General features: G+C 38.4%; 2 protein-coding genes across 3 annotated transcripts in view; one reads left to right on the top strand and one right to left on the bottom strand.

Annotated features, from left to right (window-relative positions):
• The window catches only part of LOC124884507 (NADPH oxidase 4), a 31,160-nt gene extending 27,748 nt beyond the window's left edge, over positions 1–3,412 (bottom strand). For both annotated transcript variants that reach the window (XM_047392448.1, XM_047392449.1), the window contains exons 1-2: positions 3,096–3,412; positions 2,672–2,767 (exon numbers count right to left, since the gene is read on the bottom strand). In XM_047392448.1, the coding sequence (XP_047248404.1) occupies positions 2,672–2,767; positions 3,096–3,152 (153 nt within the window). In that variant the 5' untranslated portion in view covers positions 3,153–3,412. The remainder of the gene's footprint in view (positions 1–2,671; positions 2,768–3,095) is intronic.
• Positions 3,413–6,646: 3,234 nt separating this feature from the next.
• On the top strand, positions 6,647–24,973 carry naalad2 (N-acetylated alpha-linked acidic dipeptidase 2). The gene is made up of 21 exons (XM_047392612.1): positions 6,647–6,763; positions 7,395–7,538; positions 8,449–8,560; positions 8,783–8,969; positions 13,639–13,740; positions 13,821–13,946; positions 14,101–14,181; positions 14,342–14,447; positions 15,295–15,388; positions 15,544–15,639; positions 16,132–16,217; positions 16,412–16,531; positions 16,616–16,698; positions 16,772–16,835; positions 16,930–16,997; positions 20,716–20,807; positions 22,014–22,104; positions 22,413–22,677; positions 22,773–22,854; positions 22,995–23,087; positions 24,324–24,973. Exons 2-21 carry the CDS (start codon positions 7,457–7,459, stop codon positions 24,511–24,513), a joined length of 2,220 nt encoding a protein of 739 aa, XP_047248568.1. The 5' UTR covers positions 6,647–6,763; positions 7,395–7,456; the 3' UTR covers positions 24,514–24,973.
• The last annotated feature ends 1,048 nt before the right edge of the window (positions 24,974–26,021 follow it).

Below are 26,021 nucleotides of genomic sequence, written 5' to 3'. Positions count from 1 at the left end.
ACTGGTTAATGTACAGTGTTTCTCCCCAAACGCAACATTTTACTTATGGCCAGTTTTGGTCTCATTTGACAAGAGCACTTCCTTTCACATGTTTGCTGTGTCTCCTACATGGCTTGTAGCAACTTTTAAACATGACCCCTTACAGCGTTTCTTTCAGTAACGACTATCTTGTTGCCCATAAAGGTCAGATTTGAGGACGGTCACAGCTATTGAGAAATTTGGATCTCTGCAGCTCCTCCAGAGTTACCACTGACCTTACTGCTTCTCTGAATAACGCTCACCTTGCTCGGCCTGTCAGTGTATGTTGACGCCACGTCTTTGGTTGGTTGGCAGTTCTGACATACCTGAACAGTGCTCCGAGAAATGTTGAAAGGTTGAGATATTGTTTTATAAACTAATCCTGCTTTATAATTTTGAAAAGCATTTGTTATTTTCTCATTTTCACATTTTCACATAAAGTCCTAATATAATGATTTCAAGCTTGTGGTTGTAACATATCCAAATGTGGATGACTTAAAGGGGGACTAATACCAAGAGACTGTATGTGCTAAAATAAATCAGAAAAGAAACTGCTGCATGTTCAGAATGCAGATATTATGCTGGTCTCATACAGAAGTGCATCATTTTGCTATATCACGATAAAATACAACTAGCGGTAAGATCACAGAAAAAAGGCCGAAAAAAAAAGACCCTTATGAACTTCTTCTAAGATATCCGGTGTTGGACTGAGCCTATCATTGACAGTCCCTAAGTACTAAAACAATTAAACAGTTGACTTTTTGTAAAATATTTGTACACATAACAAGCACTGTACTTTATATTGAATGGTTTGTTTAAAGGGGTTTTGTTGCTCTCTTAAGGTAAAATAAGCCAAAGATGCTCTATCATATTTAAGTGGTTTACAGAGGCCAGAAGACACCTCGCCATTGAACGTTTTGGTTTATCAAAAGAAAATCGGCCACAAAATGCCTCTGGATTTCATGCAGCCTCCTCATCATCACACTTACATGTCTGCGCCTCAATGTTGGGATCTTCACTGACTTTTATGATTCAAGCTGTTGGGTTTAGTATCAGTTGTTGACTCTTAAAAGTTCAATGAACCTTCAGACTTGTAATTGAATAAAAGCTCTCTCCTGTGCTTAGCTGCCTAATACAGAGAAAATGATCCAAGTCAAACATCTTACAGTGTGCCTCAGTTTAGAACAGTAACCCCGGAGGTGAGATGAATGAGAAGGAAAGAGGATTAATGAAAGAACAATGAAGGATGCTCAGGAGTGCTCAGTTTAACAGTAAAGCCTCCTTTGAATATAAGAATCAACACTAAGAAGGATGCAATAACAGGGAAAATGGTAGTTGTGTCTAACCACTTGTGAAACGGAAGACCTCTACTTGTGAAATTAAAAATATTTCAGATAATCAAAGGTGATTAAAGAGGAAGACGTTGAAATTAGTGTTTCATTTTGCCTGGAGCTGATAGTAAACAACCATGCATATTAGAGAACCGAAACCGAGAGAAGGGTTTGTAAAATTATCTCTGAACACAAAGAACACTTTCACTTGAACAAACCTCCATCAAGAAACACCTACAGACACACCAAGTAGAACGTGACAAAAATTACACTAAGCAGGTCAGCAGGATTCAGGATTTATTGCTGAATCTGTGAGCTCAAGTAACTGACTGCTCAAGGCACAGATGATGACTTCCAGAGAACACTGAGACACCAATATAGTTTACCTACTAACATAATTAGTTAAATCTGTAAAGATTTGCTACATAAGAGAATGACAAATACAAACTTTTCTGCAGCTCCATCAGACTATTTTCTAAATAGGATTTAGGTCTGGACTTTGACTGGGCAATTTTAACACATCCGTATGCTTTGATATAAACCAGCTCTGGTTCTCTGTCTGGGTTGTTGTCCTGCTGAAAGATGAACATCCAGTCCTCTCTGAAGTCTTTTGTAGCCATTTCTTTCAGGATTGCCCTATATTAGCTAAAGCAAATGCATCCCCACAGCATGATGCTGCCACCACCAATTTTTACCTAGAGGATAACAAGTTCAGGGTGACGCGCAGTTAGTTTTCCCCCCGCACCTAGGCTTTTGAATAAATCAAGTTCCATTGTGGTCTCATCTCACCAGAGCGCCATCTTCCACTTGGTTGTCTACAAGGTTTGTGGCAAATACCAAATAATTTTTATGGCTTTTTTTCAGCAACAGATATTTTTCTTCCATTCTAGACCTTTAAATCTGCCTCTAAATAACAGATGATGTACCATCACAAATGTGGAGAATGCACTTTTTAATCATTAACAAGAATTATAGTGTTTAAATGAGCCCTTTTGATTTGATCTTGTTCTTTAAAGATGTATTTGAAAATGATTAAATCCCATGTACTACATCTACGATGTGTTTAAGAATTCAAACCTTCTGGTTAATGCAGATCTTTGGGCATAAATCTCCTTTGTTGCCTCTCCAATCCCTCTACCAGAACCCCTCACATATTTACAGTTTATTTCTACAAAACATTTTTGCATCATGAAAGTTGAATAAACTACATTTAAAATTTACTAGCAGAAAGTGTGATGCCATCTTTTTTTTAAAGCGAGACTGCGTCTTTTTACAGCAGATGCTGTGATTTGTCACAGCAGACATAAAACTGAGTTTCTCACCCCGAGCATCTGGTAGAGGTAGTGGTACTGCTGCCCTGTGGAGTACAGCAGGAAGGTGTTGAGGAAAAGCCAGGTGTTGGCTCCCATCCACAGCATCTACACACAAAGACATAAACATCATGTTTAAATTACAGTCAACACAGAGTTGCTGCTCACTGCAATCACAAGTTCATTTTCAGAAAGCAAAGGTTCATAAATATGACTTTTGTGTTTTATCTTACAGATGCTGTAAATTAATGTGACAAGTAAATGAAACACATCAATAATAACAATCTCTATGATTTGTCCACCAGCGGCCTACAAGGTTTAACAAACATTAAACACCTAAAAGTCCACATCAGTAATGTAAAGCAAGTGATACGCAGAAATAGAGAAATGAACCGAGGGGGGTTAGTTTTCAAGTTTGTGCCAAAGCTTCCCCCACCAGGACCAAGTGCTTCCCTCCCTCGTTGGCGACCCAGCTCCGCAGCGACACAGCCATGGTGGTTTCAGGGTCTCTGCCGATGCAGCTTTTCACCGACGCTTCAGTCCGAACAAGAGGTTGGAGGTCGGTCCTCCCTGCAGGTCTGTCTGTGTCTGCTCCAGCCCGTCCAGCCGTACTCCTCCTCCCTGTTCTGAACGCGTTTTGACTTCTCACCCCCTCCCTCTAAAAAACTTCGAGGGGCTCAAACCCCACACTGCGGCCTCTTCCACCGCATCATCATCCCAGTTAAACTTTCGGCACGACTGACGTACAGAAGACTTAACAATAATAGACAGCAAATTATTATGACCAACTATTAAAGATAATCAGCAGGCAGAACAATGAACATCGCTTACCTGCCACTCGCCTCTTCTTTCTGCCACTAGATGGAGCCATAGACCAACATGTGTAGTAAAGGCTTATTTTATCTATCTATCTATCTATCTATCTATCTATCTATCTATCTATCTATCTATCTATCTGTCTGTCTGTCTGTCTGTCTGTCTGTCTGTCTGTCTGTCTGTCTGTCTGTCTATCTATCTATCTATCTATCTATCTATCTATCTATCTATCTATCTGTCTGTCTGTCTGTCTGTCTGTCTGTCTGTCTGTCTGTCTGTCTGTCTGTCTGTCTGTCTATCTGTCTATCTATCTATCTATCTATCTATCTATCTATCTATCTATCTATCTATCTCTTCCTGGAGTCATGCATCCTGTAGGGAGGGGAGATAGCAGCCAGTTAGTTTCTTGTGATTGTTATCATTGTCCTGTGAGAAAAGACAGAAGTGTCCAAGGAGGTAGTACTTTGCCTTCATTGTCCCTTATGTGCAATGCACCAGTACCCCTGGCGGTAAAAAAAACACCCTCAGCATGATTCTACGTCCGCACTGCTTGACAACATTCAGTGTCCTAGGGATTGAAAACCTGGGTCAAACAGCTGAAGACGTTGTGCTTGTCCATGTGGGCAGCTACAAATTTCAGATGAGCTTGAAGGTGTCAGCTTCAGAGCACTGGCTTCTTTGTTAATCGGTAGCCACTCAGTATATGTTGATGAGAACAGATCTTCCAGCAGCTTCTGGTTCATAAAAAGCTTGAGCTTTAATAGTTCCTGGGTTGATCCTGAGCATCCGAACAAATGTTTTTTATCTGAGAGAGACAGTTTGGATCAGAACATTGATACTTGGACACAGCAGGGTGTTCCATTAGGACAACGATGTCATGTCAATGTTGGTTTTGGTTAATCCAAAATAGCTTTCAGTTTCAAGAATGGCCACAAACTCAGGTCTACTGGAGGTTTATGGACAGAAAGCTGCCAGGACCTAGATGGCGATAAAACATGTGTGATCGATGTGCAGCTGGCTAAGGAACATTTTTCAAACAACAAATGGGGTGTATGTATACTTTTGAGGTTGTATGTACTTTTTTAAGCCTGTGTGAAAATAGCCACAAGGAATTCTAATAGTTGTTGTATTTAGTATTATCCGTGTACACTGAAAAAAATGTACAGCTCCAAGTTATTAATAAAATAAAATGTACTGCCAGGTAAAGTGCTCTATGATACTGGACTGGGTCGAGTGGAGAAATGCCTTAAATCTGTAGGTCTGGCAGTAGTCAGACCTGTGACATGGCTGGCGAAATTAAAAAATGTTTGTGGTCAGTCACAGTTGATTCATATTTTAACAAGGGAGGATGAAGTCATTACTTCAAATCTGTTTTGTATCTTTACTCTGGTTATTTGTTACTCTGGATATTATTTTTTTGATGGTCTAAAACAGTAAGTGTCTTTTAAAAAGGCATAAAACAGAAGAAATCTATAAGGGGGAAATACTTTTTCACAGCATTGTAAAACATGAAGAGCTAAATCTTTTATGTGCAACATTTATCTAACCACAGTTGAGGTTGTTTAACATGTTTTCAGTTGTTTTAGAGTACTTGTGTTTCTAGAGATTATATCAATTCTTGAAAACATATACTTAGTAAGTTAACTATAAAAGACTGTCATAATGTTATTTTTTACTGTATACATACATACAAACATCAGATGTGACCTTACACACCCTGATTGCCTGGCTGTAAAGATCAGTTGCTGTATGTCCAGCAATAATAAAGGGTTTGCTTCTCAAAAACAGTTAACAAAAAGTTAAAGTCGGCCCTTCCACACAGTGTGGAAGAAGCCCTTTTAATAAAAAGCTCGGATAAAAAGCACCCAGAGTACGAGTAAAACTGTGTCCTATCTTTACTTCCCACATTCCTGAGATCAGAGAGGTTCACTAATTCACGCTCCAGTCCATCGGATGAAAGAGGGGTCCTCCACAGCTCACAGCTGTTCTGAGATCTGGGAGAGGCCGCGGCAGAACAGGAAGTGCCCATGCTACAGCATGGGAAAACAAGTCAGTCCAGCTCTGACAGCGCTCTGCAGGAGTGGTGCAACATCAATCTTTAACTGCAAAAATACTGGTAATTATAATAGTTTAACTTCTTCACTTATGTCACAATAAAACCATGTAATCGGAGCAGACCCGTTCAGAGACTGAATTAGGCCCAAAGTTTAATTTTATTAGGTGGCCTACTTACAGTTTCTGACTATCACCCATTGACAACCGCATCTTCAGTAACACGTCTTTTAAATTCAACATGTTTTATTAACACATTGTGCTTTAACACGACATGTTTAGTCAAACAGTGAGCTAGCTATAATTCCTTTAAATCACTGGAAGACAGAAAGTGATCAGTTATTTTACAACAGGATTTTGGATGTTAGAGGGTGAAAGCTATAAGTAAACCGTGGAGATATTTCTCTTCTCAGTCATCTGGTATGGCAGTTGTGTCTGATGTGAAGCGCTTCACTATAAACTCTGCAAAGTAAAAGAGAGGCCAAGTTTAATTTACTGTTTTCTCTGGCTGCTTGAAAACATAGTTATTATCAGTATAGATTTCTTGGCAAACTGTTACCTGGGTATGAAATGTCACTCTGCCACAGACTCAAACAGCAGTGGTAGGATTCAATTATGGTAAAGCAATGAAAGTAGAACATTTAATAGTTCAATAAGGACTTTAGGATCTTTCTCTAAAAATAAGTAATAAAAATGTAACTTAAAGTTTTTTCATTTAAATTATTTTAAGTTCAACATTCAGAAACAATTGAGGTCATTTAAAAGCAATGCTCAGTGTTGGTCAACCTGACTTTTTTTTTTTTTATCTTAAATGAAGATTCTGTCATGATTTGAAGGTGTTTGAGATTTGTTTTGAGTTCTTGCCTCTGATCATTGTTTCTGTTTTCCAGGTGGTTCTGTAGTTTATTCCTTTAGGTTTAGTTTCTGACTGGTTCTGTTTATGGTGCTTTTTTTGTTCTGTTACATTTGCAAGATTTTCCTTCAGATAGGGATGTCAAAGTCCAGTCCTCAAGGGCCGGTGTCCTCAAACGTTTAGATGTGTCCCTGGTCCAACACACCTGAATCTATACCTCCTCAGTATGAAGTGAAGTTCTCCAGAATCCTGCTAATGACCTAATTATTAGATTCAGGTGTGCATGATCATTTTCTTTGTCACGCTTGTCGATGACTGTTTGTTGTTTTCACCATGCCATGCCTGATCATATAAATGCCCGCCTCTGCTACCACCTGCCTGATGTGAGTTATTTAAATTAAAACCTTTTCACTTACCGAGCTGCATTTGCCTCCCTGTCAGCATTCTGGGGTCCACTCAACCAACCACAGATCCTGACATTCATATTCTTTCTGAAAGACCCTATGAGATTTTGGTAAAGTTTTCTCGACAACGACAAGTCTTTTCTTGTCTAAGCCGTTGAAAGATATTTCATCGTTAGAGCACTGTTTTAGATTTTTTTTTTTTTTTTTTTTGCTTATGACCTTTTTGTGGAGCTTTATGACCTTTTAAAAAGTTATTTATACAGCAAATTAATTGAGGAATAGGAGTAATGTCAATCATGTCAAGAGTCCCTCTTTCCTCTTCTTCACTGAATTGAATGGCTAACATGTTGCTTTTAGAAGGATTCCTCAGAGCGGCTCTCTGCTCTCATAACGACAAATACTGAGTCAGCACAGGAATGGCCAAGGTGCACATTAAATGCCCTGACAAAGAACAGCACTAATGAGCTACCCCTCCCAACTTTTTTCTCAACGCCTCTAACAGACCGCCTTTCAGCTCCTCCCTGCTCTTCTTGCCTCACTCCATCTCACTCTGCCTTTCTCCCACTGTGCACTTCTAAACAAATTACTCTCTTTATCTGAGCCTCTGCAGAGCTCGCCTGCAGAACCAGCTGTGTCAGTGTGTGGATCTCTGGGACGTAGAGCTGCTTTAATATGAAGAGGGAGAGTAGGTTGGTTCGTTGGATCTGGTGGGCTGTGGTTGTGACAGCTTTTTTCCTGGTGGGCTTCAGCATTGGTGAGACACAAACACAACTTAACACAAAGTGTATTGTTAGGGCTTTTTGGTTTGGAATCAATTGTCTCAGTATTACAGTGACACATAACTTAATTTCAAAGTTCTTTCTCTATATTCACTATCATTGCATTAACAATTTCAGTACAGATAGGTCATGTTATTGTTATCAGTGTTTTGTTAGATTTGTGATGCTACTTAGCCTCAGTGTGACTTGTAGTTTGTCACCACTTTGACACATTTCATATCTTTGCACTCACAGCAGGTTAACACTCACTGCCTATAATCACAGCTGTTAGACATATAATACTGGTAATTTTCCATTCAGGGTTTTAGCAGCAAACTGTTTTTGACCACAATCCATGTGACCACCCCCCACTTTGTGGTGGGTGAATGATTGATCAACATAACCCAAATGAAACTCCAGCAACCGCAAACAATGAATCAGCATAGCATCCTTCGCATAGATGCTAACAAAAACATTATTAGCTGCAACACTGTATGAGAGCTCAGAAATTCAAATAAAATGACTAAACTGAAGGCAAACTCAGATCTTTACCTTCCATAGGGAGTCAAAACATGCAAAACATGATCAGCCATTATAAGAAGGTATTGACTGCTATAATCATAATAAAGATTTTGCCATATATTGTTGAGAAGGGTATACATATCGTTTGATGTCTTTTTTTATTTAAGTAAAAGTAGATTTTTTTAAATTAATTTTTACATTGTTTTATATTGTTTTGATCCTTTTTGAAAGATTCATGTTTCACAAGTAATTTGGAACTTACCTCTAACTGTTCTTAATGCCATCCTTTCAACAAAGAAATTATTCTTCATCCACATGAAAGTCCCAAAGTTTTCAAATATGCTTTACTGCATGTTTTGTATTGTGTGTGTTTGTTTTTTGTAGGCTGGTTAGCAAGGCGCTCAAATGCAACTACAAATAATCACAAGGCCTTGAGCAAATACCTCAAGGAGTTTATGAATGAAATGCAGACAGACCAGATCAGAGAGCATCTCAGGTAAAGAAAAAAAACACATACAAACCAGACTATCCAAAAGTAGTAGTCAAACAATTCCTGAAATTAGCTGGTTTTCAATTTCGCTCCATCCTGCACACTACCAACAGGCAGCGAGAGCCAACTTGTAGGCTGAGCTGTATTAAATTTCAAGATCAGATATCAAGAACAACTGGCGTAGGCCACAAGACCACATTGGTGTCCCAGTAACTGTTGTCTCTGCAGGAAATTCACCCGTCTCCCCCATCTGGCTGGAACAGAGCAGAACCTGAAATATGCAGAGCAGATCATGAAGGAGTGGCAGGACTTTGGATTGGATTCAGTGGAGATGGTGCCCTATGACATCCTGTTGTCCTATCCTAATAAATCCCAGCCAAACTACATCTCTATAGTGGATCACATTGGGAACGAGGTAAGGAATGTGGAGTGCAAGAATCAGCTTCAATTCAGTTTATTTATATAGCGCCAATTCACAACACATGTTGTGAAAAACTCCCTTTTAACAGGAAGAAACCTCCAGCAGAACCAGGCTCAGTTTGAGTGGCCATCTGCCACGACCACATGGGGGTTTGAGAGAACAGAGCAGAGACACACAAAGAACACAGAAGCACTGATCCAGGGGTACTTTCTATGGGAAGGAAAAGTAGATGTTAGTGGATGTAGCTCCTTTAGTCATTTCATCTAGAAAGAAAGAACAGATAAACTCTGAGACAGTTTTCAAGGATAGTCTGAAAGAGAGCACATAGAGTTAGTCACAGTAAAAGCTCAGTCAATTGCTATATTAAGAGAGAGAAAGGGTTAAACACTGAAAGACAGGGCCATGTGGATCATCGGTAGAGGGTGAGCATTAAGTTGTTGCCAGCAGAACCTTGGACAATGCCCCTCTCCAGAAAGGTGTCACAAGTAGACACAGAGTTAGGCCAGGTGTAGCTTCTAGGAAGAGAAAAGAGAGAGAATATAAAGTGAAAAACTGAAATAACAACAAATAATGCAAAATTGGAGAGTAGTGTGAGAATGTAGTGAAGAGGGTGAAAGTGGTCATTATGTCCTCCAGCAGCCTAAGCCTATAGCAGCATAACTACACAGATAGTTTCAGTTTATTTATATAGTGCTTATTTACAACAATGTCGTCTCAAGGCACCCCACAAAGGGTCCAGAATGGCGCGGGGCCGCCGGTGAGGCCAGACCAAACCACCGAGTGCCAGAGCCACCCTAGAACAGGCCACATGTAGGGGCACTAAGTAAAATAATAAACTGATAAAGTTTGTCCATCTAGAGCCCACTGATGGCCATTGTTATACTAAAAACCACAAGGATCGGGATACTTCTCTCAGTCAGACTGATTATAACCATTGGAAAAGAGAGGGGGTCATACAGGTAGCAAAAATGGAGGGTGTGTTTGCACCTCTACCATAACTGAGCTGGTTTAGGCTAAACCTGACTCCCCCTTACTCCATCCAACAGGTAGGGAGGAAGACGGAGGTAAAAAAATAAGGAAGATAGCCTAAGCCACTCTAACTATAAGCTTTATCAAAAAGGAAAGTTTTAAGCCTAGCCTTAAAAGTAGACAGGGTGTCTGCCTCACAGACTAAAGCTGGGAGCTGGTTCCACAGGAGAGGAGCCTGATAACTAAAGGATCTGCCTCCCATTCTACTTCTAGAGACTCTAGGAACCACCAGTAAACCTACAGTCTGAGAACGAAGTGCTCTGTTAGGAACATATGGAACCATCAGATCTCTGATGTATGATGGAGCTAGATCATTAAGGGCTTTATATGTGAGAAGGAGAATTTTAAATTCCATTCTGGATTTAACAGGGAGCCAATGAAGGGAAACTAAAGTAGAAGAAATATGATCTCTCTTTTTAAGTTTCATCAGAACTCTTGCTGCAGCATTTTGAATCAGCTGAAGGCTTTTAACTGCATTTTGAGGACATCCTGATAGTAAAGAATTACAATAGTCCAGCCTTGAAGTAACAAATGCATGGACTAGTTTTTCAGCGTCACTCCTAGATAGGATATTTCTAATTTTGACAATGTTCCGGAGATGAAAGAAGGAAATCCTAGAAACCTGTTTAATATGGGATTTAAATGACATGTCCTGGTCAAAAATAACATCAAGGTTTTTTACTTTATTACTGGAGGTCAATTTAATGCTATCCAGGTTAAGTGATTGACTAAGCAGTTTCTTTTTTAAAGACTCCGGTCAAAAGACGACAACTTCTGTCTTGTCTGAATTTAGAAGCTGAAAATTTAAAGTCATGCAAGTTTTTATATCTTCAAGAAATGCTTGTAGTCTATCTAACTGGGTGGACTCATCAGGATTTATGGATAAGTAAAGCTGAGTATCATCAGCGTAACAGTGAAAATCTATCCTATGCTGCCTGATAATTTGACCTATTGGAAGCATATATATAGTAAAGAGAATTGGCCCAAGTACTGAACCCTGTGGTACTCCACAATTAACCCTGGAGTTTAAAGATGATTTATCATTTACATGAACAAACTGGAATCTGTCACACAGATAAGATTTAAACCAGCCTAACGCTGTTCCCCTGATCCCTACAGCATATTCCAGCCTCACACATTTGATTAGCAACAATTTTAGATAAGAATGGAAGACTGGATATAGGTCTGTAATTTATCAAGTCATCTCGATCAAGCGAAGGTTTCTTAAGTAAAGGTTTAATGACAGCTACCTTAAAAGCCTGTGGTACATATCCATTTACTAAGGATAAATTAATCATATCTAAAATGGGGCTGGTAATCAGAGGGAACACTTCCTTAAATAATTTGGTTGGGATTGGGTCTAACATACGAGTTGAAGGTTTAGATGAAGCTAATATTTCTGATAACTCAGGAAACTCCACAGGATCAAAGTAGTCCAAACACAGATCAGGTTCTACAGTTATTTCCAATGTTGTCTCACTTGCTGAGGATGAAGTAATCATCTTCGGGAGTATGTCAAAGATTTTATTTATAATAGAATCAATTTTATTTAAGAAGAATCCCATAAAGTGATGACTGCTGAGAGCTAAGGGAAGATGTGCAGGAATGAAGTTTGGCCACATAGTTGAAGACTACATTTGCTTTTCTTGCTGTTTCTTGATATTCGCAAACTAATTTGACAGCATTCCTTTTGCATGACAGGAAAACATTTAGTGAGACAAACCTAATTTGCCTTATTTAGCACTGTGAAAGAAATATCCATTCAACACAATCACTTCATTTATCTCTATAGAGCCAAAAGAAGTAGATTTTCTCACAAATTTAAACGATAGGTCTAATTCAGTCCAAAACCCCTGACTATCTCATTGTGTTTTTTGTGGTTGATAAAATTTCAGCCCACAGATAGGGATCACAGACCACTCCAGGCAGTTTCTTCTCCTTCCCTCTGCAAGCTTCACTCAGGTCCAAGGTCCTTTTTATAGTTTCACTGCAAGATAAACGTCTGCTTGTGTCTTATGACACAGATAAAGATACGGCACAAAGACTAAAAAGTACTGGGACTGTTGTTGCAGCATGCTGGGATGCATTAGGAATTTGAACAAAATTAGGATTTACATTGAAGATAACTCTGCAGTACATTTCAGCTGACAACACGGTTGTCCACTTTTGATCATCATGTCTGCAGCCGCATATTGACAAAGTTTTGAGATTTGTTTATTGTATGTTAATAATATCACAAATGTGTTTAAGTAATTCCGACAGTGACTGTTTTTTTTCTATTTTCATGATCATTTCAGGTTACTTAACACTAATCTTGTATGCTTTTGCATAGTCTTTAAGCAGAATTTTACTGTAGTTTCTATATTTAACTTCTTGTTTAACAAGTATGTTGTTTTCTTAAGAGTGAGGAAACAAAAAGGACACGAGCTACAGGAAGTCCTTTGGAGTTAGCTAGAAGTGCAGTAAAAAAGTATTTGACCTTTTACAGAGTTGTTTTGTTTTTGCTTTGTTGAACATTCAATAGATGATGTCCTGCTTGGGATCTTTTATCCTAGTCTACTTCATGTTGTCAGACAGTTTCTGTTTAACTGATTTCTTGATTCTACAGGTCTGACGGTTGCTGGGAAAATTTTACTTGGCTTTCCAAAAAATTTGGTTAGTTACAGTTTATTAATAAGTTCACAGAGAGAACAATTACTTTTCCCCTCAATAACTGGAACCACCATTTGAAAACTTCATTTTTTATTTACTCAAGTTGTTTTTGGCATTTTGTTTCGTGATCTGAAACATTTCAATGGAACAAAAATCAAAAAGTAATAAAACTATATGTAAACCAAGCAACCAAACAAACCACAAGGAAGATGCAGATGGGACAATAAGAACAGTAAAGATTCAGGTCCTTGAACTCCTTGAACAGCTGAATGTAAAACATGCTCCAGAAAGATACCAGAACTTATTGACTAATTGAACACAAGTGAAGCTAAAACACAAAGTTGGAGAGTAAAAATAAACTGGTGCAGCCTGAGACGAAATTAATAAAATGCAACGGCAAACCCAATAAACATGAGGATGAGGAAAATTGTCCTGATGAGTTAATCTGCTTGTTATGTCCTGAAATCAGCAAATCAACAATTCTTTGTAAAAGCAGACTAAGTGGACTGAAGTTTTATTCAGTTTAGCCTAAATCTCTGCTAATATATCCTTCTGGGGTTTATTCTGCAGCTTAAAAGTATTTTTTAATGTTGCCAAGTTGTTGCAATTAACAAAATGGAGTGGCATAAAAAGGACCAGCTGAGTGTAATGTTTTGGACAGTAGACATACGGACATGTTGAAAATAAATATTCACATGGAGATCATAAGCTTATACCATAATATAACATTTAGACTGTAGTGTATCATACTGTATTGTATCTTATTGAATTAGATCATGCTGTTAAATATTATATTGTAATGTGTTCGACAATGTTCTATCAGATTGTATTATTGTATAATTGTGTTGTACTGTTTACTGTCAAATGGCATTATTTCATATCAAATCATTGAAAGCACAAGGACCTTAGAAAAGCTGGCAACAGATTATCTTGTTCAGTTTAATCTTATTTTGTCGGTCTCATGATGTCTCCGCTTTCACAGGTTTTTAACACATCTTTGGCTGAGCCAGTTCCACAAGGCTATGAGGACATCTCCAACATCGTTCCTCCATACAGTGCTTACTCTCCCAAGGGACATCCAGAGGTACATTTAAATCCACACACTCTCAAAAACAGAAATCATAGCAACCAAATCTGCTTCCTCTTTATTTTATTTCTCTTCAGGGAGATTTGGTGTACGTGAACTACGGTCGTACTGAGGACTTTATCCAGTTAAAGAGAGAGATGGAGATCAATGTGACAGGGAAGATTGTAATAGTCAGATATGGGAAAATATTCAGAGGCAATAAGGTATTTAAAGATGTGATCAGAATTCAACATGCTTACATCACACTTTGGCTTCTCAAAATAGTTTATTTCTTAACATTTAGTTTGCCTTATCAGTTCTCATGACATGACCAAAATTAATAAGCACTCTGCCTCTTGCACTTATCCTGTCTCACAGGTGAAGAACGCCATGTTAGCAGGAGCAAAGGGGGTCATTATGTTCTCAGATCCTGCAGATTACTGGGCTACAGGAGTCCAGGTAATGGGTCACACAGCTTTAAAAAGTGCTGTTGGACTAAAAAAAGCAAGAAATGTAGAAGTTATTCTCCTGATCTCTTGTTGTTTACCCTCTGGGACATCATGAGTGGGAAAACACAAGATACAAGACCACTTCTGTTACTAACTGTGGCTTTGTACAGCCTTACCCTGATGGCTGGAACCTGCCTGGTGGAGGAGTTCAGAGAGGAAATGTCCTCAACCTGAATGGAGCAGGAGACCCTCTGACGCCTGGATACCCGGCTAAAGGTGTGTTAGAAAGCTTTCTATAGCCTGCATGAGTGCATAATGTGTCTAGCAAGAGTTGATATCCCTTGACCTTTTCCATGTTTTGTCACAACCACAAAGAAAGTCATAAGAAGTACCATAAGAACACATACACTTATGGAATAAGATGGTCTTTTCAGATGTGACCACAATTTGGTTTTTAGCTACAAACAATAGATTTGTGGTGGTAAAGTAACATTAGACATTAACCTGAACACACCATCCTCACTGTGAAACACAGTGATGGCGGTTTCAGGTTGTGGGAAGGTGTTTCTTTAGCAGTGACACTTTTAGCTGGTCACTATCCATAGGAATATGGATGAATCTAAAAACGTTTATAAAGGACTGTTGGGATAGAGGTTAATCTTCCAGCAGGACAAAGAGCCTGAAAACAGACAGAGCTGCAAAGGAATGGTTTACAGCAAAGCAGTTTAATGTGTTCAAATTGGTTCAGTCAAAGTCCAAATCTAAAACAAATTGAGAATCTGTGGCAAAACCTACAAACTGTGGTTCACATAAATTATCTGTCTAATCTGGCTGAGCTTGAGTTATTTAGCAAAAGTAATGATTCTAGATGTGCAAAGCTGGTAGAGACATACCCCCAACAGACTGTCAGCCAAGATTGCTGCAAAAGGTGAGTCTTTAAAGTACTGACTCAGGGGAAGCTGAATACAATTGTACCTTGAATTGTTTTTTTGTTTGTTTTTTAACTTTTGGAAGACATCAAAGACTTTCCTTTCACTTTACGACAAAATGTGGAAAAGTTATGGGTAGTTAAGTACCACAAAGGAAAGTAAGTACTATAGCTTATATGTCTGCTTCCATCCAGAATACACCTTCAGACTCAACTTGGAGGATGGAGTAGGACTTCCTAAGATTCCTGTTCATCCAATCGGCTTTCATGATGCAATTCACCTCCTGAAGTACATCTGTTTCTCTACTAGAAAATGATGAATGTGGTTATAAATAAACATGCAGTTTAGGTCAAGCAATTACTATTTACATATATATTGTTGGTATAAATGTTTTAATCTTCAGATGTAATATTTCTATTTACTATGTATGCAAAATAAAACAGAAACATGGGGGGTCAGATTCCACCAAACAACTGGAAAGGAGCTCTGAATGTCTCCTACAAGACTGGTCCAGGCTTCACAGAAGACTTCCACAGCCAGTAAGTTATCGTCCTGCAACAAGGTGATACTCACATCCCCCCTTTTTTATTAAAATCAACATCTCTCGTGTTATAACTACCCCTCTGCCACTTCAGTTGAATCTTCATTCTGTTTTAGTTTACCTCCTCCCCTTTTGTTGCTCCCAATCCAAACCTGTGACCTTCTGGTGGCAAGCACCCAGCTGAAGCACAATGAGGCCTCTTGTGCTTTCTGTCTGTGACACACATTCATTTCAACACATAACCCTGTGTGGAAACAGCATGGTCCAAAGCAAACACACTTTGAAACTAGAATAAATAAATTCACTCAAACTGTTTTAATACAAAAGCCACATGCCTACAAGATGCTGTAGTTTAAGTGTGTGTTGCTTCTGCTACCAGCATGTCTTCTAGTTCTCCTCTGTTGGTCAGTCAGCATCAAATTAGCACAATAAAGTTTGGCAGCTTCTGGTACTTATTTCTGACGTGTGTTTGGATCCTGTTTCATTGCAGTAAGGTGCGAATAAACATCCACAGTAACAACCAGGTAACCAGGATCTACAACGTCATTGGGAAGATCAGAGGAGCGATGGAGCCAGGTACTCATTTATTTAAAGCCAACACATGAAACACACCTGGTAACACCTGTTTATTACTATACATGGCTATTATCAGAATAAATCTGATGCTTGCAGAGAGGATAACAGACAGGTGCAGGTTTCGAGTCAGGCTATCTTTGACTACAAATTATAAAACAGTTTATTCAACTCATGTTTGAATTGTTGTTGTGCAGACAGATATGTGATTCTAGGAGGGCATCGTGATGCCTGGGTGTTTGGAGGAATTGACCCAATGTCTGGAGCAGCAGTGGTCCATGAAACTGTGAGGAGTGCTGGCAAGCTGCTCAGAAAAGGTACAACTTTTCAAAAGAGTAAAACTGACAATAACCGTGTCAGTGATCGGTTTTTTAATGTTTCTATGTGATGGGGGGGTGTAGGTTGGAGGCCGAGGAGGACTGTGATATTTGCCAGCTGGGATGCAGAGGAGTTTGGTCTTCTGGGATCAACAGAATGGGCTGAGGTAACATAGATACAAACATTTACATATTGGCTTACTGACGCATAGCCATACTGACTGAGCTTCATCCTAACAGGACAATGCCAGGCTGCTACAGGAGAGAGCTGTGGCTTACATCAATGCAGACTCTGCCATAGAGGGTGAAAATGAAAGAGTGTGACTCTGTCTTCTCAGTCAGAAATGACAAATTAATTTGGCACATGTAAGCACTTGTTATATATTTTTTTATTCCAGGTATGCACACACTGAGAGTTGACTGCACTCCATCAATGCACACATTAGTGTACGACATCACCAAGCAGGTGAGCACAGCCTGTCCGATGTATGTGGTTCTGCTCAAAGGTTTACTTATACTTATGAGGGTCATGAATACTGTATTCATCTTGGAGTTTTAATGTTGCAACTGTTACACAACAGACAAGGCAAGTAAGGCAAGGCAAGTTTATTTTTATAGCACATTTCAATAGCAAGACAATTCAAAGTACTGTACATAAAAAAGGAAAGCAATAGAAAAAGCACATTACAGTAGCATAAAGGTAATTAAGTATTTAACAAACACCAATAATTAAGAGAATAAAAATTAATAATTAAAATGATAAGATGATAATAAAATAAATGAAAAATTAATCATAAAATGATTAAAAAATGAAAGGAATGTTGGACTGAAAATGTAACTAATAAAGTTTAGATAGCACAGTCAACGACCACTCTAAACAGATACGTTTTTAATCATGATTTAAAGCAAATTAAGGTTTCGGCCCTTTTTCTGTTCCAGAAAGGCCGACCCAGTTTTCCAGGCGCTCCAATAAAATGGAGTGATCAACTGTGTCAAATGCTGCACTAAGGTCCAATAATACCAGCACTGTGGTTCTTCCACAGTCTGCATTTATACGGATGTCATTGAACACCTTGATAAGAGCAGTCTCTGTACTGTGGTGAGGAGGAAGCCTGACTGGAAGACATCAGCTTGTTAGGAAGTTGTTGAACTGCTGAAACACAGCTTTTTTAATAATCTTACTGATGAAGGGGAGGTTTGATATAGGCCTGCAGTTCTGTAGTAGCAGCTTGTCCAAGTTGCTATTTTTCAATAGAGGTTTGATAATTGCTGTTTTTAGGGCCTGGGGGAAAACACCTGACAAAAGAGACGTGTTTATTATTTGAGTTAAATCAGATGTTATTACAGGCAAAGCTTTCTTAAGGAAAGCTGTGGGTAAAAGATCGAGACAGCAGGAAGAAGAGCTTAGTTGCTGTACGATTTCTTCTAAGCTTTTGCAGTTTATTTGGTGAAATTGGGAAATTTTGTCAAAATCAGTTCTAGTTGGAGACAACATTGGTGCTGGAGTTGATGTGGATGTGCTGACTGCCCCTCTGATCTTTTGGATTTTTTCAGTAAAGAACTTAGCAAATTCATTGCAGGCCCTGGTAGAGTGGAGTTCAGATGCTACAGTTACAGGAGGGTTTGTTACCCTGTCGACCGTGGCAAATAATGTACAAACATTATTAATGTTTTTGCTGATGATCTCAGAGAAGAAAGATTCTCTCATATTTTTCAGTTGTAAATTATGTCTGTGGAGTCTCTCTTTATAGATGTTATTGTGAACCTGGAGTCTTTTGCCCCCTCCGTTCAGCTTTTCCACAATCCCTTTTTTGAAAGGTGGAGTGAAAGGTGGAGCCTTCAAAGATTTATAAAAACAAGAGCTGGGTGCACAAGTTTAAATTGATTATTTTCTCTTGACTAAATAAATACACCACACACACTTCTTTATTTAGATAAAATCCCCTATCAAGTTCCACATTACCACATACATTTAACATGAAGCTATTAACAACAATCAGATTAATTCCTACTGGGTTTATGGTAGAGTTAATTAAAATCGGTTAGTTCCCAGGAAAACATCCTGGCTTTTAAGCATAGTTCCAAACTTTTCAGTATAGCTGAGATCAGAGATTTGCAAAAGCTTAATGTTGGCCTGTTTAATTGATTCAACACAGATTTTATGTGTTTTTAATCAAACACCCAACTGTGTACAGGTTCCTACCATCTACCTGTTGATTTGAGGTTAAGTTAAATAATTTGGAGGTAGTCCTTATTTGAATCAGAATCAGAAAGACTTCATTGCCAAGTAATGTTTCACATGTACGAGTAATTTGTTTTGGTGGTAATGTGCTACACATAAACAAACGTACAGCTGACATATTTACATTTGGAAATATGTTGTTTAAAAACAAAAACAAATTGTGTAGGAATGTTATGAGTAAAATAGAGCACAGTGGAAAATATTAAAAATATACAATAATGAGGCTTGCTGCAGACGGGAAGAAGCTGTTTTTGTGGTGAGAGGTTTTGGTCCTGATGGACCGCAGCCCCCTGCCAGAGGGGAGAGTCTGAAACAGTTTGTGTCCAGGGTGGGAGGGGTCTGAAGTTCATGATCATCTCCACTGTTTTCAGAGCGTTTAGCTCCAGACTGTTCTGGCTGCACCAGGTCATCAGATGGTTAATCTCCCTCCTATAGGCAGACTCAATGAGGGTGGTGTCATCCACAAACTTCAGGAGCTTGATGGACTGATGACTGGAGGTGCAGTTGTTGGTGTACAGGGAGAAGAGCAGAGGGGAGAGAACACAGCCTTGAGGGGAACAGGTGCTGATGATCCTTGGATCAGAGACATTTTTTCCCAGGTTCATGTCCTGCCTCCTGTCTGTCAGGAAGTTTGTGATCCACCTGCCGGTGGAGTCAGGTACCCTCAGCTGGGAGAGCTTGTCCTGCAGCAGGGCCGGGATGATGGTGATGAAAGCAGAGCTGAAGTCCACAACCGAGATCCTGACGTGGGTTCCTGGGGAGTCCATGGTGATGCAGGATGTAGTGAAGGGAAATATTGACTGCATCATCCACAGAGCTGTAGGCTCTGTAGGCAAACTGTAGGGGATCCAGAATTGGGTCTGTGATGGATTTAAGGTGAGTCAACACAAGGCGCTTAAAGAACTTCATTACCACAGAGGTCAGGGCGACAGGTCTAAAGTTATTTAGTCTTCTGGTCATTGGTTTTTTGGGAACAGGGATGATGGATGCTTTGAAGCAAGTTGGCACATGGCATGTTTCCAGTGAGGTGTTAAAAATGTCTGTGAACACCGGAGACAGCTGATCAGCACATTGCTTCAGGGTGGATGGGGGAGACATGGTCCAGTTCAGCTTGCAAATGTAGCTAAACGACTGAATCTTTACTTTGGCTCTTCCATGTGAGCAGATGCAGATTTAGATTAGGCTTGGAGGTGTTGGTCGTCAACCAGAGGCTTATTTTAGGATCAGCAATCTCTCAGTTAATGTTGATGTGAAACCTAGTTAACAGTGGACAGCTACACTGTTCTACCAGCAAATCCCAGTTCATGGCAGGCTCGAGGCTTATTGGTTCCTGGGCTGTATATGATCATTCTAAACAATTTACTTTACTTTTATGGAGGACAGCAGGGGTCAGATGGATGAAATTCACAACACAAGTACGTATACCTACAGGACAATGATTCCAAACATACATAAAAACAGGTGTTATGTTGAGCAAAGCAGGATGGCATTAAGCATTTGAAGAAGCTTTAACATTCAGCCTATTGAAAATGGAAGACTAGGCTTAAAAGTAAGATGAAATTTAAATGAAGTTCACCATTTCTGCCCCAAAGAGTGGTCAGCTACCCAGCTAGAATCATGCAAGGACATTTCTAATGACCACAAAAAACCTTTGATTAGGGCACAGCTTGTTAAGTTACTTTTAACAAAGCACTAGTGGAAAATCATTGCTTTAAGAAAAATCTACAATTTGTTGTTTTTAAAATTGATGGAAATTGTTGTTATTATTATTATTGTTATTCCCTTTATAAAACAGTGTACAATCACTAAGAGCCATGATAAGTGTGTAAGCTTTTAAACAAAACTGTAAATAACGTATGTGTTTCCCTGGTTTTAATGTCCTATCTTCATGTTTTTATTAAATCTTAATCACATAGGGTTTTCCTTCCATATTTCTGTGTAGATAACAAGTCCAGAGGAAGGAGAGGAAGGAGTTTCTCTGTATGAGAGTTGGCATAAAAGGGACAACTGGACCAATGACCGTGATGCACCCCGGTATAAAACCTCAGGATTGTATATGAACCACTAAGGACCGTAATAAGAAAATGAGTTAAGAATGAAAAAATATGCTACTGAACAGAGTTTTAAGGCACCTAAAGCTAAGACACACCACTCCTTCATTCAATGGGTCAGAAAATATTCCATAATTTGCTGTTAATACTCAAAATCCCAAATCATAGAGGATGACCTATTATTACGTCACCGAGGTGCTGAATGGACCACTTCTTTAACAACTGCTTGAACCTGCTTCAAAATGAAAGACCAAACATGCTTCCTCCAAATCTTAAAACATTCCTTGCTTACAGTTGTCACAGTGCAGCTTATACATCTAACACTGTTTTTCAAAGGTTCTTTCAGTGCTGTAGCAAAGTGTTTCCAATCATCAAAAAAGAAAGTTACACCTTTACTTGTACAAATTGCAGCACAAAACAGCGCCCCCCGCTGGCTCAGTTAAGGCACAAAACTCAAAGGTTGCTCCTCTGGGAATAATCTCTACATTGGCCTTTTTTAATGTGTTATTATTTGCAGGAATGTTTAAACTTAGTAATGATGTTTTCACGTTGAGGTTGTTTTTGTTTTGTTTTTTATGTATAAAAGCTGTATTTTTGTCACTGTATGGTTTAGGTTTTTGAATTACTGAGAGATCCTGAAGACAACCTGTCAATTTCCTTTAGCCGTTTTTGTCACCCAACCTCTTTGGCAGAAAAAATCAAAAATGATGATGCAGTAAAAAATTATTTTATTTAGTGTTTGAATTTTCTCATGCATGCTTTTTTGTCATTTTGTGTGTCTTATTCTTTTTTTCAAGCATGTTTAGCCCATTGTGGAGTTCTTGTTTATCCAGATAAGGTTTTACAACTTGTTTTCTTAGAGTCGCCAAGGTGTAATTTGATAAATGTTTAACCAACTATCATAGCTGTCATTATTAGGGTGCTATTAGGGCATCTTTTGCATTCTTTCTGATGGGGGGAAAAATATTGTAATCTACAACAAGATGATTTAAAGAGGGATAAAGTATGGTAATGAAAAAAGGCCAGTGATACTTTTTGCAAACTATTAAATTTATGTGACAAATTGCTGGGTTCAAAGTAGGCAAAATATTTTAAATTTGTTGGTCATTTTTTGCAAATTATTTGAAAAAAATATGTATAATTCCCAAATTCCCTGAGTGATTGGGTTTTCCTTTCTGGTTTGATATAGGATCAGTAAACTTGGGTCAGGCAGTGATTTTGAGGCCTATTTTATCCGACTGGGAATCGCTGCAGGCAGAGCCAGATACACCAAGAACAAGGTGAGACTGTAAGACTCCATTTGTGAAACTAAATCTGTTGGGCTTCTTCTTGGCACTCAGGCAACAATTATTTTAAAAAAAGTGAGTGGGGTGTGCTTGGTTTGAATGATTAAGCACTTTGTATTGTTTTTAACACCGCTTGTGTTGCATTACATAATCTATTGTGTGTGGAAATTTAAAAAAGTTAGCTGAAGGCCTTTTAGTAATGTTTAAGGTGCTCAGAAAAGGCCTGTAATTGCAGGTTTGCTATGATTTAAGTCTTAAAAAGTGATTTTTAAGATTTCTGAGTTGTTTCTGTATCCATTCAGAAAACGGAGCGATACAGCAGCTACCCCGTCTATCACAGTGTGTATGAAACCTTTGAGATAGTGGAGAAGTTTTACGACCCCACCTTCAGGAGGCTTCGGGCAGTGGCTCAGGTGAGAGGAGGTCTCATCTTCCTGTTGGCAGATTCCCAGGTGCTTCCTCTCGATGCGAAAGAGTATGCAGACTCCCTGAGGAAGTATGCACAAAGTATAGCACATCTGGCACAAATAAACACAGAACAAATGGAGATGTACAAAGTGTCTTTTGGTGAGTTCATGTTGACCTTTATCTGGTAATATTGTTTAGGCACTACTGCTGAGTGTTGTTTAATGCGATCATGTATTTTCAAATTTTCTTTTTAGAGCCTCTGTTTTCTGCAGTGGAGAACTTCACGGCTGCAGCCAGAGATTTCCATGAGCGTCTGCAAACTCTCAACAGAAAGGAGTAAGAGTTTGAATATTATACATCTGTGGTTATACAGCAGATCCTGAGCAATAACTAGTTGAATCCTCTAACTTACATAAATATTGAAGTAGTTTTCATTGTAACAATGATCTCCAGTGCAGTGGCATTTTCTGTGTTAGTCCTCTACAGGTGCGAATCGTGAATGACCAGCTCATGTACCTTGAGAGAGCCTTCATCGACCCTCTCGGCTTACCAGGCAGACCTTTTTACCGGTTAGTTCCCTTCTCACTTAGATGTTTGTTTTACAGGGTTAAATACAAAACTTGATTACACACATTTGCATCCTAGGTGTTTTGATTCATTAAAATCATCTCCAGTCCCACTTAGTTCATACAAGTCATAAAGTAAATTTTACTAGGCTGTGTTTACATTTACCTAGGTGGCTCTGCAACACTTGATGCACATGCTGGTCAACACATTGGGGGAAAAACGTTGCCACTAATCACTGAAATGTTTAAGTGAACACCATGTGGGATTCGACTTTTATAGAGAGCATGGAAACTGAGAGACTTACTGTTTCTTTGAACAAATAAAGTAAAGAGCAGACATCAGGCCCTGCAACAAACAACTCTTTGAAAAAGCTGAACGATTGGATGTCTTAGAGCCAATGGGTCACGGTCATATGTGAAACTATTTTAGTCATCTAACGATGACTCTGTCATTGAGGGAACAAACAGTGTTTTGTATAACAGAGATCCAAATCAGGACAACATGGAATTATGACTGTCCATTTAAATAATTAAAACATTAACATTTTTTGATATTCTTAATTTTGTTGTGCAACAATAGTTTTTGCAACAAATAACTATTAAAAAGCCCTAGTTACCAACCTATTTATTTTTGAAGTTTATTGTTCAGTTGTTTCAGTATTTATTTTACTATTCCTGTTATACTTCACAATTAAATATTATAAACTGTCCTTGTTGCTTTCCAAATAAAACCCTCACTTCTGATTGGTTAATTTGCACCACTTCAGACCAATTACCATCAACAGTTTTAGTCCTACCCACTGATTGACATTTTATTTCTTGAATGGACAGAAGTGACATAATTCAGTTAGTCGATGATTTAACAATTACCAATTTCAGAATTGGTATCAATAAATATTACAAATAATTTATTTTCTTTACAAAATCTATGGTTATTTCATATTATGCTTTTATATCAGTCCTGTGCTGCAGCACATTTTTCCAACATTCAACTATGTATTTAAATTTTAATACAAAGAATTGTATATAAATATGTTTAAGGTATTATGGTTAAGATAATAAAGTCACTCAATCACTCAATTTTTCTTCCTTAGAAGCCTTAAAGATCTAACTACCTTTTCTCCTGACCACTCTGAGCATATTTCCAAGAAACACAAAAATATGTTGTCTCAGATATCTCCAGTGCATTCTGTAACACAGTGCTGTCTTTTTCTCCCTCATATCTACTCTGTTTTTCAGGCATGTGATTTTTGCTCCCAGCAGCCATAACAAATATGCGGGGGAGTCTTTTCCTGGGATATACGACGCACTGTTTGACATTGAGAACTCAACTGACCCAGAGAAGGCCTGGCAGGAAGTCAAGCGACAAATCAGCATAGCAGCATTCACAGTCAACGCTGCTGCCGTCACTCTGACACCACCGGCGTGAAAGCACAGTCTGAAGTACAGAAATCTGAGGATATTGATCACGATGTGATGAGACTGTATTTTTATCTTACACACTTAGGCAGAGTAGTCTCTGTATTTTATCAGGTCAGTTTTCCAGACCTTCTTGAGAGCTGTAAATGTGATCAAAACATTTGTTAAAACATTTGTTTTAGTTTGTTTGTATTTAATTGCTTGCTGCAAAAAACAATAAAACTATACAAACCCTCTCAAATATGCCCAAACAAACTCTTGGTGGTTAATAACCAGAGAAAAAGGATGAAATTCACATGGCAGTGAATTTAATTTAATATTTTCCTTTTAGTCAATCAATTTAGATGACTTGTTTCCACTATATTAACAATAAAGTTGTATAGAATCATGAAAGCATTTCTTTGTAAATACTTACAATTGTTCATGTCAGTGATATGGTACGATAGTTTTAATAAAACTAAAGAAAATCATCAACAGACTGATGCTTATCAGTTTTCTTAACGTTTTCACATTAAAGTCCAGACAGGCAGAGGGATCACCGAAAATCCTTCAACATGTTGAACCAACGTTCACCACAGGAGGGTGCCAGAGTCACAACCTTAGTATTTTCAAAAATGTTTTAAACTCTGCCACTTACCTTTAGTATTTACTGTAATCAGATGTTAAACTAATGTTGATCAATATCAATATTTACTTATATAGTAGGTAAAGGTTATAAAGCAGCTTTCACACAAAGTCACAAAGCGCTGTACAACATTAATCACATTGAACTTATAAAGTTTATAGCAAGTATTCAGCAGAAAATGACATAATGGCTCACAAAGAGTAAAACTGCAAATAAAGGTGTTAATTCACCACATATAAATGGATCTGATGAATGTTTTTATCTTTCTCAAATAACATGTCAATGAGTCAAAACAAAATGAAATAGACTAGATGAGAAAAGGACTGTATTGATGCCTGCATGCCAACCGTTGTGGTTTTGGTTTCCACATAGCTGAGCTCAGAGGTTTTTGCATAGATGGAGAGGAACACCTGGCTGTTAATCTGACAGCAGTTCACTCTATCAGGCTTCACTTTTATCTAGTTTAAAAATCAAAATAATGACACTCAAAGATTATTAGTGAATTATTAATGAATGTTTTAGGAATCCAGCAGTTTATTCCATAATGACATATTTGGTCAAACCTGTGCAATATTAAAAGTGTCCATTTTTCGTCAAGTAACAATCAGAGGTTTTAAAGTAAAAATAGCATTTAACTCATTTAAAGTTGGAGTTAAGAGAAAATTGCTAGTCATTCTATGCTTGTGCTGACCAATTAATTCGTTTATCTATATCTAAGTTTGATTACTTTATCTTACCTTGTCATTTATCTTCCATCGGTGATTCACCAATGGTGAAACAATGGTATCCAAAAGAGGAAATGAAGTCTAATATTTCTTTCTCCTGAAGCAGTGCCAGTGCTTTATGATGGAGAAAAACAAGAAACAGTTCAAAGAGCCTTAGAAATGCATGGG

Source organism: Girardinichthys multiradiatus, chromosome 18 (assembly GCF_021462225.1).
Source record: "Girardinichthys multiradiatus isolate DD_20200921_A chromosome 18, DD_fGirMul_XY1, whole genome shotgun sequence".
Classification (NCBI taxonomy): domain Eukaryota; kingdom Metazoa; phylum Chordata; class Actinopteri; order Cyprinodontiformes; family Goodeidae; genus Girardinichthys; species Girardinichthys multiradiatus.
The sequence above is the reverse complement of the archived record's forward strand: the minus strand, read 5'-3'. Positions and strand labels throughout refer to the sequence as shown.